At 40.7% G+C, this 16,993-nt stretch overlaps 2 protein-coding genes across 3 annotated transcripts; both read left to right on the forward strand.

The window, feature by feature from the left end:
• The first annotated feature begins 570 nt into the window (after positions 1-570).
• Positions 571-5,968, forward strand: rgs18 (regulator of G protein signaling 18). Its single transcript, XM_088311651.1, has 5 exons — positions 571-747; positions 1,149-1,241; positions 1,389-1,450; positions 2,427-2,593; positions 3,599-5,968. Exons 1-5 carry the CDS (start codon positions 626-628, stop codon positions 3,851-3,853), a joined length of 699 nt encoding a protein of 232 aa, XP_088167777.1. The 5' UTR covers positions 571-625; the 3' UTR covers positions 3,854-5,968.
• A 6,258-nt stretch (positions 5,969-12,226) lies between these two features.
• LOC148326348 (regulator of G protein signaling 21-like) lies at positions 12,227-15,339 on the forward strand. 2 transcript variants are annotated; one of them, XM_088311652.1, is made up of 4 exons: positions 12,227-12,259; positions 12,387-12,471; positions 12,563-12,729; positions 14,326-15,339. In XM_088311652.1, the coding sequence occupies exons 1-4, from the start codon at positions 12,227-12,229 to the stop codon at positions 14,500-14,502; spliced, it is 462 nt and encodes a 153-aa protein (XP_088167778.1). In that variant the 3' UTR covers positions 14,503-15,339. The 2 variants fall into 2 exon arrangements, 1 of the variants encoding a protein (XP_088167778.1); XR_015846203.1 differs by lacking the exons at positions 12,227-12,259; positions 12,387-12,471; positions 12,563-12,729 and adding an exon at positions 13,236-14,079 and having other exon boundaries at positions 14,326-14,498; positions 14,564-15,339.
• Positions 15,340-16,993: the final 1,654 nt, after the last annotated feature.

Genomic DNA, 16,993 nt, shown 5'->3' on the forward strand with positions numbered 1-16,993 from the left:
AGCAGTAATGTTGTATTTACCGTATTTTCCGGACTACAAGCCGCTACTTTTTTCCTAGATTTTGAACCATGCGGCTAATACAGCATTCACAGTAAAAAAAATAATTTATTTATATATATATATATATATATATATATATTTTTTTTTTTTTTTTTTTTTTTTAAGGCCTGCTTATATACCGGAAAATTCAGTATATTTAATGTGCTACTGATTTATTTTTTTTTTTTTATATATATTTGGTCGCTTTGTTAGCTATATGAAATGGGCTAAATATACTCTTCCTGCAACAATGTCCAATTTTGAACATTAGAGTCAAAATGTAGAATTTCGGGGCAAATGAAACACCTTAAAAAAAAAAAAAAAATGCACGAGAATATATTGCGTTTTATTCTCTTTCTTTATATTGCCGTGGTATATAAACTCTCAACAGGATGTTGAACACAAGGGGGTTTCTCTTACACGGTGAGAGCCGTCAGCGGCAAGCGGTGACAGGAAGTCTCACCAAAGGTATGTATGGGAAATGAAACGCAAAACGTGCTTTACAGAATGACGCTGATGGGTTAAACAATTGTCAGCGAGCTATTTGTGGCCTGCCGCTTCACGCAGCAGATACAGACAGAACAGCATGGAAACGCTTGTTTTCTTATTTCCTCAATTTAACTTCATGGCCCAGAAGGAGGAAGCGTATTTCAAAAGGCTCGGTCCACAACACGGGCAAGAACCAACAATGAAGGCCGATAGCAGCAGGTTGGTGCATGACTCTTAAACTATTTTTTTTTTTGGAAAACTGGAATTGAATTCCTTTCTGCGGCGATTGTCCCAATCTCTTTACAGTTCAGCAATCGTCTTTTTATACAGAGACACCTTATTTTGCGCGCATTATAATAATAACCGACCCGTTGGGGAGTCTGGGTGTGATCAAATTTCTTGACTGCTGTCATTATAGTCGCGAGGTGTTGTGAGTCTCATAAAGCTGCAGCGTGAATCCCTCGCTGCAAGTTAAGCCATGTAGGCGAGTGACTCATTTCAGGAAGGTTTTATTTGTCCCATGCAGAAATGTAATTTATTTCGCAGTCATGTCAAACAAGTGGAATCATCGAAGAGGCACTCCAATCATGGTCTATTTTTTTTTTTTTTTTTGCATGCAGACAGCAAGACAAGGAGAGGATGAGCCGATCAAGTTTCACCAGGTCCGGCTCTCATGAAAATGTCAGTCACCAGCGACAGACGACAGCCAGCAAGTGAGGCTCACGCTGTTTCATTTCACTTGCCGCTAATATTTAGACAAGCGTCGATCATATTTGACCTCAGTTGTCACCGTGCAAAAAGCAAACGAGACGCTGAAATTTTCGAGTCACTAAAAGACGGACTTCCTCATCTTTTCTCAGCATCTCAGCAGAGACAGCTCTGCAATGGGGACACTCGTTTGAAGAACTGATGAAGAATGCAGGTCAGAGTCGGTAGTTACGATGTCGAGTAACAGGTGGTTCTCAGAACGTATGGTCCAGGAGTGTGACGTGTGAGGCGGAAAATGAACTTGTCCAAAACCAGGTCATAATGAAAGCATCCTGCAATGTGTGAAGAAAAAATGACGATCTCAGCCTTTTGTTCGGAAGAGATTGTTGTGGTGCTGAATTGTTTCCTATTGTGGCGCTTGGTACCTGAGCACCACGTACATTTGAAATGAACTCTTTTTACACTTGAACAGCTTCACTACCTTTTTCCAAAGATATCCAGTCCAAAAAAAAAGAAAATTGTGCTTTTTGCGTCCACCTGTACTTGTCGTACCGCCCCCTAGTGTTTGCCAGTCAGCTCCCTCCACCCCTTTTTGTCTTGTTCAGATGTTCCTTGTTATCTTGCTTGCATTTCGTTCTCTGGTTCCTTTCAGTCCTGGTCCGCTCATTGTCAACTATCGTCCAGGCGGTGACCAAATCCTTTACCCGAGTGTTTGTTTGGTCACCATGTTTCCGTGTTATTTGGTACTTCAGTCATTTTTGATTATCGGAGTTCCTTGTTTGTCTTTTAGTTTTCTTTTGTATATTGGTTTAAACCGCTCCCCTTGCTTCGCTGCCCTGAAATTGTGTCCACGTCATACCTCCACCATGCCGAACGTTGACACTGGCGACGTATCGTCACATTATCGACACGCGACATCTATTTTTCAGCAGTCCAATTTGGAAAGGGAAAAACACATTCACCTTCTTCTGGGCCATATTTATCTGAGAACCACCCAAATGGATCACAAATTGCATAATTGTTTGTATCCATTAAAGCACATATTACTCGTTCAGTGAAGAAATTATGGAAAGTAGATTCCTCATTCACGCATCCTTTGACTCAATTTCGCCAACCCATGCAGACAAGCAGATATCGTCTTTCTTTTCATGTTTCTCCCGTAACGAGCTGTGTTTGTTTCTCTATATCAGATGGGGTGGAAACTTTCTCTCAGTTCCTCCGCACAGAGTTCAGTGAGGAAAACTTAGAGTTCTGGCTGGCGTGTGAAGAATTCAAGACCTATGACTCAGAGAAGAAACTGATGTCCAAGGCCAAACATATTTATACTGTTTTTATTGAGTCGGATGCGCCCAAAGAGGTATTTCATGTTAATTTGTTGACCCAAATGAATGTTTTTTCTTCGGCCTGTCACTAAGTGCTGTTGGAGGTTCAAAATATTCACGACGCGGTGATAAAAGTACGGTGGATGAATTTTGAATCATTATCGGGTCAAGAACCGGTCGACCTTTGCGAACGCCGCAGAAGCGCAGTTTGGTTATGCATCTCAACAAAGTAGAACAACTGCAAAGCAGCCGGTGAGAGAGCGCTGCGGTTTTATATGATTTTGCAACGTGGATGACGATTTGACCGCGTCTGACCGCTGAGAGCAGGCGGCCGCTTTGTGGTTGTGACTCTTCACTGCAAAAGTGAGGAGAGCAGCACCCACACACGTTCTGGAGAGGATGATTGTCAGACTAAATATTTATATTTGCTGCTTCTGCATTCGCCCGCTTGAAGGGTCTCGAGGGGAAGAATTCTCGCTCGCACGCACGCACACACATATACGCACAGAGAGAGAAAGAGAGAGAGAGAGAGAGAAGGAGAGAGAGAGAGAAGGAGAGAGAGAGAGAGAGAAAGAGGAGAGAGAGAGAGAGAAAGAGAAGGAGAGAGAGAGAGAGAGAGAGAGAGAAGGAGAGAGAGAGAAAGAGAAGGAGAGAGAGAGAGAGAGAGTGAAGGAGAGAGAGAGAGAGAAGGAGAGAGAGAGAGAAGGAGAGAGAGAGTGAGTGATAAAGAGAAGGAGAGAGAGAGAGAGAGAGAAGGAGAGAGAGAGAGAGAGAAAGAGGAGAGAGAGAGAGAGAAGGAGAGAGAGAGAGAGAGAGAGCGAGAGAGTGAGTGAGAAAGAGAAGGAGAGAGAGAGAGAGAGAGAGAGAGAGAGAGAGAGAGATAGATATGACATTTTCCCCAAATTAGTACATATGTCCTCCAACTTGAGCATTCAAAAATGTACTTTTTTCATCTTCTGGTATCCACAATGCAGTCATCACATGTAATAACTGAGCACTTGCGATTCCCAGTTACACACGTCTGTTTTTATGTTACTCAGGTCAATATTGACTACAGCACCAAGATGGCCATCCAGACAAATGTATCCCATCCCACAAGGAGCTGTTTCGAAGCGGCCCAGACGAAAGTCTACAGCCTGATGAAAAAAGACTCCTATCCCAGATTCCTGCACTCTGACCTTTATTTACGCCTGACCAGTAGGAGAGGGCCGGGCGTCACATTGTTCCGCAGAAGGTCACGCTCCTGCGTTTTCAACGAGCGAGGCGGCGGCACCGCCGAGCCTTCGCCATGGTAGCAATAACATTTCAGACATAGCCGCTCACTCGTAAAAGCGATTATTGCATCGGCGATAATCAGCGGCGAGCTGTAGAATTTTAATTGCGTAATTTGTGTTTGAGATTGTAATCAGCCAATGTGTCTGCGAAATGAATCATTTTCCTTTACAATCACAGTGGATTATTCAACCAATATTGGAGCCTGGCGACAAGGCGTGGAGCCACACAAATAAGGCATGTCTTGAGGAATATGCCATTTTAATTAGGTACGAAAACTGTCTTTACGTATGAATGTAAGTCCTCATTTGTTCAACAACTACCCCAAGCTCCTCAACCTCACTAAAAACATGACTTGATGATTGTTCACCTCATAAAAATCATTGTGTGTTCTTTTATGCAGAACCTCAACATGATGCAAACTTTTTGGGGGGCGATTGTGTCTGTGGGGTTAATTTGCGACATGCGTGCACAAGCTCGGCAGTTAAGGAAAGTACTGGCGTGAAGTATTCAGGAAACCCAAAAAAACTGTAACGGTATTCCATTACTGCCACAGGAAAAAATGTAATCCGATTACAGCTACATTTGATAAAAAGGCAGATTATTTCTTCAGTTGTGAAGTGAACTTCTATTTTCTACCTTTTACACACGTGGTGTTAAACATATGGCGTGCGGGCCGGATCAGGGCCTCAAGCAGGTTTAATGCGGCCCGTGAAAAGATGCGGTAAAGTATAAAAATAAGTACGGCCCAACTAAATAAACAGCCTCCCCATTCGCCAAAGTAAAATACATCTGTAGACTTAATTCAATGGATTTAATATTTATAGTAAAATTCAATCCATATGACTTTCGTTCAACAGCATGCCAATAGCAATAATCTGCGTAATACTGACGCCAATTTTTTTACGTGATAAATCATGATTTTACTGGTCCGGCCCACTCGGTTATAGATTTTCTACCATGTGGCCCCCTGAGCTAAAATGAGTTTGACACCCATGTTTTACACGCTAACAAACTTGTCATGAAAGGTTGGGAAAAACTTTATGAAGCTACAAAATCTACTTTCCCTCTCCAGCTGGAGTTAATCTACTCTGTAAAAAAAAAATGGGGAGTGAGATTTACTTGAAAATAACTAGTAAAGATTTTTTCACTCAGACATTCTAAGTCAATTTTACAAGAAGAGTTCAAGGAAATTTCACTCGTGTATTGAATTAACAAAAAGCCACTGAGGGGAAGTTCGCTTTTACTTTTATTTTTTCACAAAGCCCTTTGAGACTGTCTGTGATTAAGGGCTATACAAATAAAATTGACTTGACTTGACTTGACAAAGCACATTCCATTCACAAGGTCACTTAATGTGATTGAGGATCGAACCGACAACCTCCAGATTTGGAGACAGCCTCTCTCCACCTGAGCTATGGCTCTGCGACTGATTCGCCCCACAAAAAAAAAATTCAGGCCTTGAAAAATTGTTATATCGGGTGGGGGTGCTTTGCACCGTCTGACTTTTCAGCTTAGGGCACCCAAAATGGTCGTGCTGGCCCTGCGCACACTCGCCAGACACTTGATTCGATACACTTCACACTAGAATGATGAGCTGTATCAACAATTCTGCTCTTACAAAACTAAATATAGAATGCGCAGAGTAAGGCACACACTTCCATCAAATCCAAATATTTATTTGTTTGATTGAAAACAGACAAATATGATCGCAAAACTCCTTCATTTGATACAAAAGAGACTTCTAAAATTTCAGTTTAACGTCACACATCTCTCTTAAGACGTCTTATATAACGAAATGCCAGACAATATTCAACAATACTTTGAAATTAAGAATTGGAAGTTAATCAGTTCCAGTGAGTGCATATTTCAATAAAAATGTGGGATGAATTTGAGATTTCAGAATATTGAGTCACATTTGCTTTTCACAGATCTCCATTTAAATTTTACATCGTATATGATTTCCATGCAGATATTCAAGTCTCACAAATTGGATTTTTATTGTCCTCTTGTTGATGTATGAAACAGCCATAAATAATAACACGTATGTCCGTACGGAATATTTTAACCGATACGCGTATTTATCCATTTGATTGTATTTTAAAATCTTCCTCTGTAAGATGGCTCAAATAAAATGTATCCATCAAAACACATGTCGTTCAAGGCTATATTTAATCAGTCCTGCAGGATTAGCGCCATCTGCAGGATCTGTTTGCTCGCTGCACTATCTGGCTCTAGTGCAAGTGGACTGTAACATAGAAAATTAATTCTGTAGTTGAATTTTTTTTGCGATATCCTGCAAACAAACTAATGGCCGACCACCCCCCCCCCAAAAAAAAAATGCGCTCGCACTTTCCGATTTGATTCAATTTGGATTTTTTTTTTTTTTTTTTTGTGGTTCTTGGTTGTAGTGGTGGTTTAAGGAAAAAAATGCATCCCCCAGGAAGGCTATTGCAATATACAAAAATAAAGATTGTGAAATTGTGTGTATACACACACACACACACACACACACACATTAGTGTCATCAAATGACATCAAATGACAAATGACTTTTACTAACTTACATTGCCAACAGTAACTACAACATTTCTTTTTTTTTTTTTTTTTTTACATGGCGCTTCATCCTCGTGTACATGGCGGCTGCCAATAATTGCAAAGTGCATCAACAAAACCTCGCCATTTAAGTCACCACTATTGTAGAAGATGACGCCATAAACACTGCCGGACAACAGGGTCGTTTGTTGTCCGTTGCTTTATTTTTTAAAAGCCAGTTGACAATAGTGTGGATGGCTGCACTGCATCTGCGATGCCCCCATGTGATGGAAAGTGCCCAGCCTGCTGTTCTCCATCTCTCCTCTTCTCTGAATTCAGACACGCTGCATTGTGAGTGATTGGTCTTCCGTTGGCCACAGCACCTTATGCAACTTTAATACATTTTGATATGAGTTATAAGCTCGTTTGACCGTATCTTAACACAAAAAAAAAAAAAAAAGATTTGTTCTTTTCACCCTCCCGGTGTGCAACCGTCTCCAAAGTAACTGGTGAAAAGTGCGCATAAATGGTGACACGAGGGCACTGAAACTTCTTAATGAGAGACGTGGCACTCCACATGGAAGGAACTGCGTGTTTGCTTGAATCGACATATATAACTCATTATCAGTGACACGATATGAATGCTGCCGACGCAATGCTACTTAGCATTTTTTTTTTTTTGATTCAATAACAATCTGCTCTCCCTGTTTGGACTCATTCCGTACACGCACTTTCATTACAATGCTTAACCTCGCCGTTGCGGAACGCAAGACACCGTCAATTAAATACAATTTTAATGAGTCGTGGCTGTGATCTTAATTGCTTGAATGACCAAATTTAAACGAGACGTATGAAACCATCACGCGTGCATATTATAGCTCGCAAAGTTGCGACGGTACGGAGCTCGCTTTTTCACATCGCTGAAAAATTAATAGACCTTATCAACTCGCGGCACGAACGCGGAATAATTTATGTCGGCGTATAGCATGCGCAAGCTACACAAATACGTATTCGTTTCAAACTGTCAGTAAGTCAATGGGATTCTCCCTGCAGCGTCGTGAACGTGTTTAGAAGGAGAATATATGTACAACATTCAGGTATGTTTGTATTCAAAAACACACACATGAGCACTGCGGAGGTTTGAGGATCCTAAAGGGCCCATCTCAATTTAAGTTACGAGCAAAGACGTGCAGGATACTTCACAATTTCTATTAATTATGCATTAATTGCAATGTTACAGGCATGCCTAAGCTGCAGTTCTTATGTTGTTTTTTCGCGGAAAGTCTGAGAACAAGGGGCGGAGTGGTTAATAAATGAGACGGTATCAAAGGTGGGGGGCTCTGCTGGTGTGCCAAATTCATCACCGCTGAAGATTAGTTGCCTGCTGAGCCTTTCCTGGCAGATTTCTCTTTTCTTCGCCTTTGTGTTTTGGTTTTTTTTTTTTAGATTGGTGACTCAGTGTGCACTACAAAACCTTTAGGAAATCATCCACAAATTGTGGAGACTTGGAGGGAAAACAAAACATCGACACGTGACGAATGTGATCAGTGTTGGAGGAGTTAGAATATGTCATATATATATTTATAATATATATAATAACCTCACAAAAAAAAATTGCAGACATTCGCCAACGAATGTTTTTTTTGTCTTGTCGCGAGGAAATTTTGAACGCTAAAAATGTATTTGCAACAAGGGAAACAGTTTGTAACCTTTTGCAACTGTTTGCAACCGTTTAGGAACCCTGACACACACCCAAAAAAAAAAAAAATTCACTAAATCTACAAAATTTCCTTGCAACAAACGAAGAACGTTTGTGGAATGTTTACAGGCTTGAACGAACCCTGACGAGAACGCAACATTCGCTACCGTGGCTAACACTCGCAAACGTTCACCGCTCAGCGAGATACGAGCTTAAGCGGCGAAAGTTGACGAGTGTTTCACCCAGACCGAATGTTGATATATCGTCAGGGTTCACTCAAGGTTGCAAACCGACAAAGATGTTCGCCAGACATTAAGTCCCTATCGCACTGAGTGACGAAGAAATACAAGTGTTTTCGAATGCCGCGTTCACCTCAGAGTTTGTCGATGTTCGTTTAATGTCGCAAATTTTAGTGATTTTAGATTTGACTGATTTTTCTTGTAGCTGTGAATTTTTCAACATGTTCAAAATTCCCTTGTGACAAGTAAAGTACAGGCGAACATCCGACGGCCGTTTGGTGAACATTTGAATAAACGCTGACGTGAATGTCCACTTTTTTTTTTTATATATATATTTGCTAACACTCTACGCCAGGATATGGTCGCAAACAATTTTTCTCGAACATATTCAAAATGTGAAAAAAAAAATTTTTTCAACCTTTTCCAACTTTTTGCAACCATTTAGGAACCCGGACGTAAAAAAAGTAAAAAGTAATTTGCTACGTGCACAAACCGCCGCGGCTCAGTGAGATACGGGCTTAGGTGTCTTGCTTGGAAGTCTGTGTGGCCTTGAGCACTTTTGTGCTGCCGTTACTACCTCCTGCTACCACAGGTGAAAAAAAAAAAAAAATCCACCAGAAAAGATGGGCTGAGGGTAATGAGCCATGGCCACCACCTGCAAAACCATACCGTAAGAGGCTTTTTCTTCGAGGCTGTTGTCTTCTAATTATCTCTCATCTCCTCCTGTTGTCTTCCCATTTGCACAACAGCATGTGCTTTGATTCACACCATTAATGCTCACAAACTGGACAGTTTGATATGTTTATTTTCCGTGCCGTTTATGCTTCTACTTGCTCATCTGATTGCCCCCCTTAATGGCTGCGCGAGACAGAACATTTGTCCAAATACTTGATACCTTTTAAGGTAGTCATTGTCAAGCTCAATCTTAGAAGAAATATCACTTCAATTCAGTTCACTCTCTTTTTGTGTGCCAGCCCTTTGGCAAATTCACATTTTAGGAACCAATTCCTCACCATCTCCAAGCTGTCAGCTGCTACGTGATCCAAATTTTCGGGAGCTTTTGCTGACTCACCGCCTGGGACGTCACGTCGGGGGGGTGTAACTTGACCCAAACAAATACATTTGTACTGGAAGGATATATTTCAGTGTCTACAGTGCATGAAATTTGTCCACACCCCTCCTATTGGTCTTATTATTGAGCCCGTGGCTTGTACCTCGTGAAGGCTTTTAAATTTACAATACTCTGCCTTCCAGACATAAACGATGTCTTCGGAACACACACAAAATTACGTCTGAACGCATCCCTGCCAGAAAGAAAACGTTCAGTAATAATGGCCATGCTCAGGGACTTAATGTCTTCAACGAACATATGTCAGGATATTGCAGCAACTGCAAGCTCCGGGCCAAACAACGTTTCTGTCAAAAAAGCTTGATTTCATTGGACTTAGAGAGGTTTGTGTGCATTAATATTAACTACAAGCACACTCCACTATATGCTTCACCTGCTTTTGGTTGGTATGGTGCAGCGTGTCCTTAAGTGGTGCTCTTTGGACTATATATGGAATTGCTCTCCGAGCTTTACTTTACATTTACTAATTCCTGCAAGAAAAAGCTGCGAGGAAAAAGTCATCATGTCAAATTGACTTGTGGTCAAGGGGTTCAAGATCCTAGCAGTGAACTTTGACCCCTTATGAAGAAAGAACTCAAGTTGGACCAACGGTAGGGGGGAAAAGGTAATTTGATAGGCAATCAATAAGAGAAAAAGATGGTAGAAAGACAGTAGAGAACTATACTGCCCTCCTGTGTGTGACAAGGGAATTGCATCCTGGAATGCAGACACTGATAGGACAGCGAGAATAACAAATATTTTGCATATGGATGAGAACAGAAAAAATGGTATTTAATCAAGCATTTAATTAATTACCGTGTTTCCGTTCTTTCTCCAAACTATGAATACTTTTATGACATTCTTCCCCGAAGAGACACAATATTCATTACTATGGTCGTCATGTTTGCAGGCTGCACCTTTTTTGAAAATCAAATTCCTCAACCTGCCGAGTGTACAAGCCATGCAAATCAGGGCAGCCGTGGTGTTTTCCATCACCTGTTCTGATTTACATTCTTGGTCAGTGGTCAGGAAGGAGCAGAGCGTGCTTCAAAAGTGATGTGTTTAGTGAGTGACTGTGATGCAAGAGAAGAATAAGGGTGAGGACATCACGATGATGTCGCCAGAGATGATGTGCGAACGCTCAGTTGCCGTGCAAAGACGCATCAGATATACAGCTTCATGCTTCTTTGATCTATTCGAAATCAAATAATATGACAAATGATTATGGAAATGCTCAGGAGGAGATGATGCAAAATTCCTCAGCGTACTTCTAGAGCAACAGTAAAACGGTAGCAGGGCACCGTGTCCAATACATTTCGGTCCAGTTGGATTATTTGCAGATTTTTATTGCGCCGACTGCATACGTATCAGATTCTTGCAATGGAATTTTGCGCAGCCATCTGAATTAAAATGAACGGAGGACAAATAGACGTGGCTGATGAGCTGAAAAGTTAGTTGAGTTTGCAATGAAAATGATATTCATGAAACCATCAGGCTGGTTTTATTTACACCGCCCACAAAAAAAAAAGTGAGCAACCTTGGGATAAGGGCGTTTTTGAAACCCCATCATTGTTTATGTGTTTTAATTTGTGTTCTAATTTTCCGCTAATTGATATTACACCATTGGAAAAGCGCTTTGTTACAGCTCCAGCTGTAGTGAAATGCGCTATATGAATAAAGTTGTATTATATTGTAACCGTCTCCTGTGTGGGGTTCAAATTCACGAGACATTTATTTTCACAGTGAGAATATCGGTTATTAATCGTTAAAAAGAGGTCAAGCTTCATCCACAAGGGAAAGAAAGCAATAAAAAATAAATAAATATTCTCCATGAAGACTTTTTTTTTGTCATTCTGATTGAAATCATCCGATTGTTCGGATTGGCAAAAGCAATATACCAAACCTATGAATACGGATAAAAGATTCAGTACAAGGGACATCCGCGGTGTAAACACTAAAATATTTACCGAATTTTCCGGACTATTTTTTTCCTAGATTTTGAACCGGTGCGGCATTTCGGTGGCTTTTTCTTTCACCGGTAGGGGGCGCTCTATAGTTCAGAAAAGACGCTAAATAAATCTCTCTTGGGTCTGTTCTGTTTTAATTAGCAAAGTTGTTCCCGTGTTAAAAGGCACCGTTTTAAGAATCTGTTTATGTACCTTTATGTGCATTCACAGTCCAAAATCGTTCTGAACATGCAGTAAACAACTCATTTTTGAAAACATAGAAAACTGCGACTTATAGTCTGGTGCAGCTTGTATATCTTTTTTTTTTCTCTCCCAAAAAGAGCTGCTGTGGCTTATATACGGGTGCGCCTTATAGTCAACATGTCCAACTTGAAATTTTGAGTTCAACGATTTTTTCCCCAAGATGCGTAGATTGCATTTTCAACAAATAATCTCCAGGAACATATATGGTATGCACATCGTTTCTTTCAAGTCTGTGCCATCAGGAGCATTCGAGAGCGCCCATCGAGCACATGCGCACACGGATCAAAAGGTGAGGTGATGCCAAATCACCGTCAAGCCTTCTTTTGTCTCGTAGGAGCGGCGGACAAGGAGGAATAACCCCTCCTCGCAAAAACAACACTTTGCATATACATTTTCATACCTTCCATTCATGTTGGGAAGGCGAATTTGGATTTCTTCAGTCACCTGTCGCGGCCATTTCCAAACAATCACAATCACATTGTCGGTCTGGGAAGGTCTTGTCGTTTGTCTTCGTTGCCTTTCTGGGAAAAAGAGATGGCGGTAAAGTGAGTTTCCGTACGTTTCGTTGTAGGGTCGTTTACCGTTCGCAGACATTTACAGCAGTCATGTGGAAAATGACAAGACGGATCTCACTTTCTGTAAGTGTTATTTTTGCGCTGTGCGTACATTTTTAAAAGAAGGCTCAAATCGAGTTTTTACAGGTTTGTTTAGAGTGTGGCCATTGATGAGAATAATTGTCAGATTTCCCTCCATGATCTTTTCAAGGGTAGATTATGTTGCTTTCTCAAGGAGCCACTGGAGGATGTCAACGCTTGGAGCGAGTCGGTGGACAACGTCCTCACTTGCAAAAGTGAGTGGCTCTCTTGCTTGTCGTAGGTCAACAAAGACGTTCACCCTCTCATTCGGGTTGTTCTGCGCTTCCTGCCGCCTTTGCTTTGCAGCCGGTCAGTTAGCTTTCCGAGAATTCTTGCAGTCGGAGCACAGCGAGGAGAACATCCTCTTTTGGCTCGCATGTGAGGAGTATAAAAAAATTAAGAACGTCCCAGAGATGATCTCTTCCGCCAACAGGATCTACGCTGAGTTTGTTCAAACAGAAGCACCCAAACAGGTACATGATGATGTTGATGATGATGATTTAGTAAGTAAATATATGTCTTCCTACTACATAAAAAAAATGCATGTTAGGCTTATTGAAGACGGTAAATTATCCGATTATGTGAATGATTATTTGTTGATTGGCTCGTGACTATTCTCAGCTCGATAGATTTTAGTTGACCCACAACCATAATGACAACAAGCACTGTCCATAATTGAGGGATTGGAAATACGTATTAGTGTGCACGGTAAACGCAAAAACAAAAAAAAAACTATAATGAATTTTAAAGTATTGTATCACAAACAGAAATGAGGTGACTGGCATTTCCTGTTGATTGAGTTATTTAATCAATCATGCAGTATGCAAAACATAAAGAAATAATAGCAGTAAAATTTAATGTAATTAAATTTAAATCCGACCCTTTTATGCTTAGCGGTAAGTATTAAAGTATGAAAATGACGTGTCGGGATCCATGAGGAGGAGAGTCACGCATCCCACAATGCTCTGCGTCAATTGTAGTTAGCTCATTCTCCCTTCTCGCCAAATCGGTTCGCTTAATTCGCTGGCGTTTCAATGGCGAGAGGTGTTCACAACGCAGCCGCTCATTCGCGCTCACGGGGAGGGGGAGAGAGGTCGCTTTGAAACGACGACAGCGTTTTCGGTAGCAAATAATAAAAAAAAAAAGGTCGCATTCAAGTGGCCGGCACTGTGCTAAAGCTAACGTAAACGCTATAAAAAAAAATATTGCCTTGATAAATTTCAGTTGCTGTGAAAAAAAAAGGAGAGAGAAGTAAAACACGCCAGGTACGCCAAACTTCTCACTCACTTGTCTCCAAGCCTGGGCACTTTTTTTAGCTGGCCTTGTGATAAAGCAGAATGTCCACAAACGGCAATAATCCTTTTCACCGCCATTCTTCTTTCTTCTCTTCTCAAACAAACCGCCAAGTGTACATGACGCTTAGTGTGACGTAATACCTCCCGGAGGTGATTGGCTGCCGCCTCGCGACATGCGAAGAAAGTAAAAAACAAAATTAACCGTACCAAAAGGGTGAATGAGTGAATTTTATGTGCGAGACTCCACGTCCCATCGCTCCAAGCGGATCATTCACGCCGCCCGCCCACGACGCATCCTTTGAGTTCAGTTCAATCGCGCCACCTGAAACGCTCACAACTGATTTAGTGTGAACTGTGAACCTAGCATCAGAGATGAGCAAGCTGAGCGCTGTACTAGGATGAGGGTCGTAGATGAAATTAAAAATTGACCAAAGAGAGAAAACATCCAGTCTGCCTTTGGCTACAATATGGCTCAGGATCCCAAAAGGTTCAAGTGAATTATTTCAAACTGACAATGAAAAGATTTAGGTAAGTTGGCTGTCAGTGTTGGCTACACTCCGTTACATCTGAATGAGATAAGTGAATATAGCTTTGTAAACCTTTGATGAAGATAAAGCAACTCATTCTTTTTATGACTGTTTTTGCCTCTAAAGTCTTACTGCAGGACCATCATAAATGGGAAGACATCTTCTTCCCCTTTACCAAACGTATACACTCAATTTTGAAAGAACCATTTCTTTAAGATGCCTCGGTCCAAATTTGGTTTGATTTCAGATCAACATAGATTGTGGTACCAGGGAAAAAATCACAATGAACATTTCTCAGCCGACGTTGACTTCGTTCGACTCGGCTCAGAAACTCATCTACTCTCTGATGGCCCGGGATTGCTACCCACGCTTCCTCAAGTCGGACATCTATCAAGGACTCCTGAGGAAAACTGACTTAAGGTGACTGTTTGAAAACCGCCACAGCTCCAGACATATAAAATTCCTCCCACCTTCTTCTTCTGTAGTACTGCTAAGTGTGATTTCACTCTGGATGTCTGGATCCTGCCCTGCAACGCACTTCCAAGTGTAGCAAATGTTGATTTTCTCAACCTGTGTGACGCTCGCACCCGAAGGCATCTCTTTTATTTATTAAGTTAAGATACTACTACTAATACTATACTAATACTACCAATACTAAAAAAGTATTTGATGAGATTGGGAGCTGGGATTTATTTTTACAGCTCACTCCACTGTCATAAGAATTCCCCTGAAGTATTATCGACATATAATTAAATTCAATCAAAAAAAAAAAATATATATATATATATATATACGATGCTTACTGTCCATTCTGGAGAAAATAAAAAGATTTTAAGTGCGCCTTATAGTCTGAAAAATACGGTAACTGCAACCACTATGATAAAGATTTAATTATTACATGTTTGTCAATTTTTGTTGTAAAGCCAGACATGTTTATCGTGTATCTGATTTGAACCATATTCAATTTGTTGGGTTCATCGCATGAGTAAGATCTTTTAGTATAAAATTGATTCCAATTCCCGCAGAGGAGTGAGGTCTCCAAGCCGAGTCATTTTTGTTCCATAACAAGGAGGAATTTGCCTCCTTCTGGATTATTTTCTTCAAATCATCACGAAGGGAACTGTTGTCTGTTTGGTTTCTTATTTTTGATCATTCCATTATCATCAACAACATTGTTCTCGTTGCCAATGCAATTGTAGACGATATTGTATTCAAACTGCTGTCCTGCTCCGATGCTTACGATGAAGATGTGTGACAAAAATGCAATAAAGACGTAGAACTTCCCAAAAAAATATTGTGCCTGAAAGAAGTTTTGTCTGAGAATGCTGCACATTATGTTTTGCTACTACCTTACAATTATCCGGAATTTGCTCAGATGCTGAGCAGACATTTAGCGGATAATGTTGTCACAACTTCCTCTCTTAATGTATTCACTGTCAGAATTAAACTCTGTTTATGAGTTTCCCACGAAAACTTTTTTTTTTTTAACGAAAATTATCCACACCGATGCATAGAGAACAGGCCGATTATTGGTTGTCAATGAGAAGGAAGTGAATGACACAAGAAAAACGGCATGGCTGAGTGAGAGCGACATTTTTTTGGAGGAAGTGGAACAAAAAAGTCTTTCATAAGTTGATATCGCAGCAATCAACTTGTGCATTCCAGCCGATACTGACGTCTGTGCTCCGTTAACAATCTAACAAACACTAACCACAGTGCAAACTGGAAATGGATGAGAAGACAAGCTTTCTTTGTTTCTGCTTCAAATAATAACATTTTAATACTTTTTTCTTGAATTCAATTTTCTTCTTTGTTCCACAAAGCTGAATATTAAGTGGAATATTTGCTATTTCCTTAACGCTTGATTGCTTGTACCGCTCAATTAAAGGGGAAGTGAACCTCAAAATTTTCTTGACAAGATTATGTTCTATGCAGCGGGACTAGTCGAAACACGGCATTCTAATTAACTCGTTTACGGCCATTGACGTCAAAGATCCATTTTTTGTTTTTTTTTAACTCGGCTAGTAGTGAATGAGTTCATATTTATGGAATATTAGTTAAGCAGTAAAATCCACCATTTTTTAGCTAATCTCAGGGGGCGGCCATTTTGTAACTTGCTGTCGACTTAAAATGACATCACAGTTACTCATGGTTCAGCTAATAACCAATTATGTCTCAGCTTCAGAGAACAAGCGAGCCCTTGATTGGTCGTTACCTAAGCCCTGAGCAACTGTGATGTCGGCCATTTTGTCACTTACTGTCAAATGAAAATGACATCACAGTTGCCTCAGAGGACCGAGATGAGTTGATGGGAGATTACCTGAACCCTGAGCAACTGTGATGTCATTGTCAGCCGACAGAACGTGACAAAATGGCCGCCCGGTGTGATGGCTAAACTCGTTTCAACAAGTTTGATTATCAATGTTTATATAATGAACTAAAATGCTTATATTCAAGAAAATTCTCCTGTTTTTGAGCTTGATAAAATGAAGAGCCCAAAAATTGACAGAGTTGCCCAAATATACTCGAGCAAGAGTGATGTTACTTTAAAAAACGATGACTCAAGTATAAGTGAAAAGTAGCCTTCCATATAATTGGACAGTGATGTTCGGCCTTCATCTGCGCACAACCCATTCCGATATTCTTTTCCTGGCCTTGAGTTACAGACACTAGTGGGTAAACCTGCTGAATACAAATATTTCTCCCGTATATGTTTTCCTTTACTTGAGCTTTTGAACAGAAAGTATCTAACCTTCACGGATTTGAAACAGCAAATGTTGTTCATTGTTATCAAACATTGTGCAGTTGTAAAGGCTACTGGGATGAAAAATACATCACCGCGTAAAAAAGCATTCGAACCCTGACCTCCACCGAGGCCTAACAATCCTAAACACGTGGAGTTCAGGATTATACTT

This window comes from Idiotropiscis lumnitzeri, chromosome 12 (genome assembly GCF_059441095.1).
Source record: "Idiotropiscis lumnitzeri isolate Australia: NSW breed Sydney's pygmy pipehorse chromosome 12, RoL_Ilum_1.0, whole genome shotgun sequence".
Classification (NCBI taxonomy): Eukaryota; Metazoa; Chordata; class Actinopteri; order Syngnathiformes; family Syngnathidae; genus Idiotropiscis; species Idiotropiscis lumnitzeri.

Coding starts and splice junctions, on each gene's coding strand:
- rgs18 (XM_088311651.1), top strand. CDS start 626: ATGGAAACGCTTGTTTTCTTATTTCCTCAATTTAACTTCATGGCCCAG. Junction 1,242..1,388: donor CGACAGACGACAGCCAGCAA/GTGAGGCTCACG, acceptor ATCTTTTCTCAG/CATCTCAGCAGAGACAGCTC. Junction 1,451..2,426: donor AGAACTGATGAAGAATGCAG/GTCAGAGTCGGT, acceptor TCTCTATATCAG/ATGGGGTGGAAACTTTCTCT.
- LOC148326348 (XM_088311652.1), top strand. CDS start 12,227: ATGTGGAAAATGACAAGACGGATCTCACTTTCT. Junction 12,260..12,386: donor CAAGACGGATCTCACTTTCT/GTAAGTGTTATT, acceptor GATCTTTTCAAG/GGTAGATTATGTTGCTTTCT. Junction 12,730..14,325: donor AAACAGAAGCACCCAAACAG/GTACATGATGAT, acceptor GTTTGATTTCAG/ATCAACATAGATTGTGGTAC.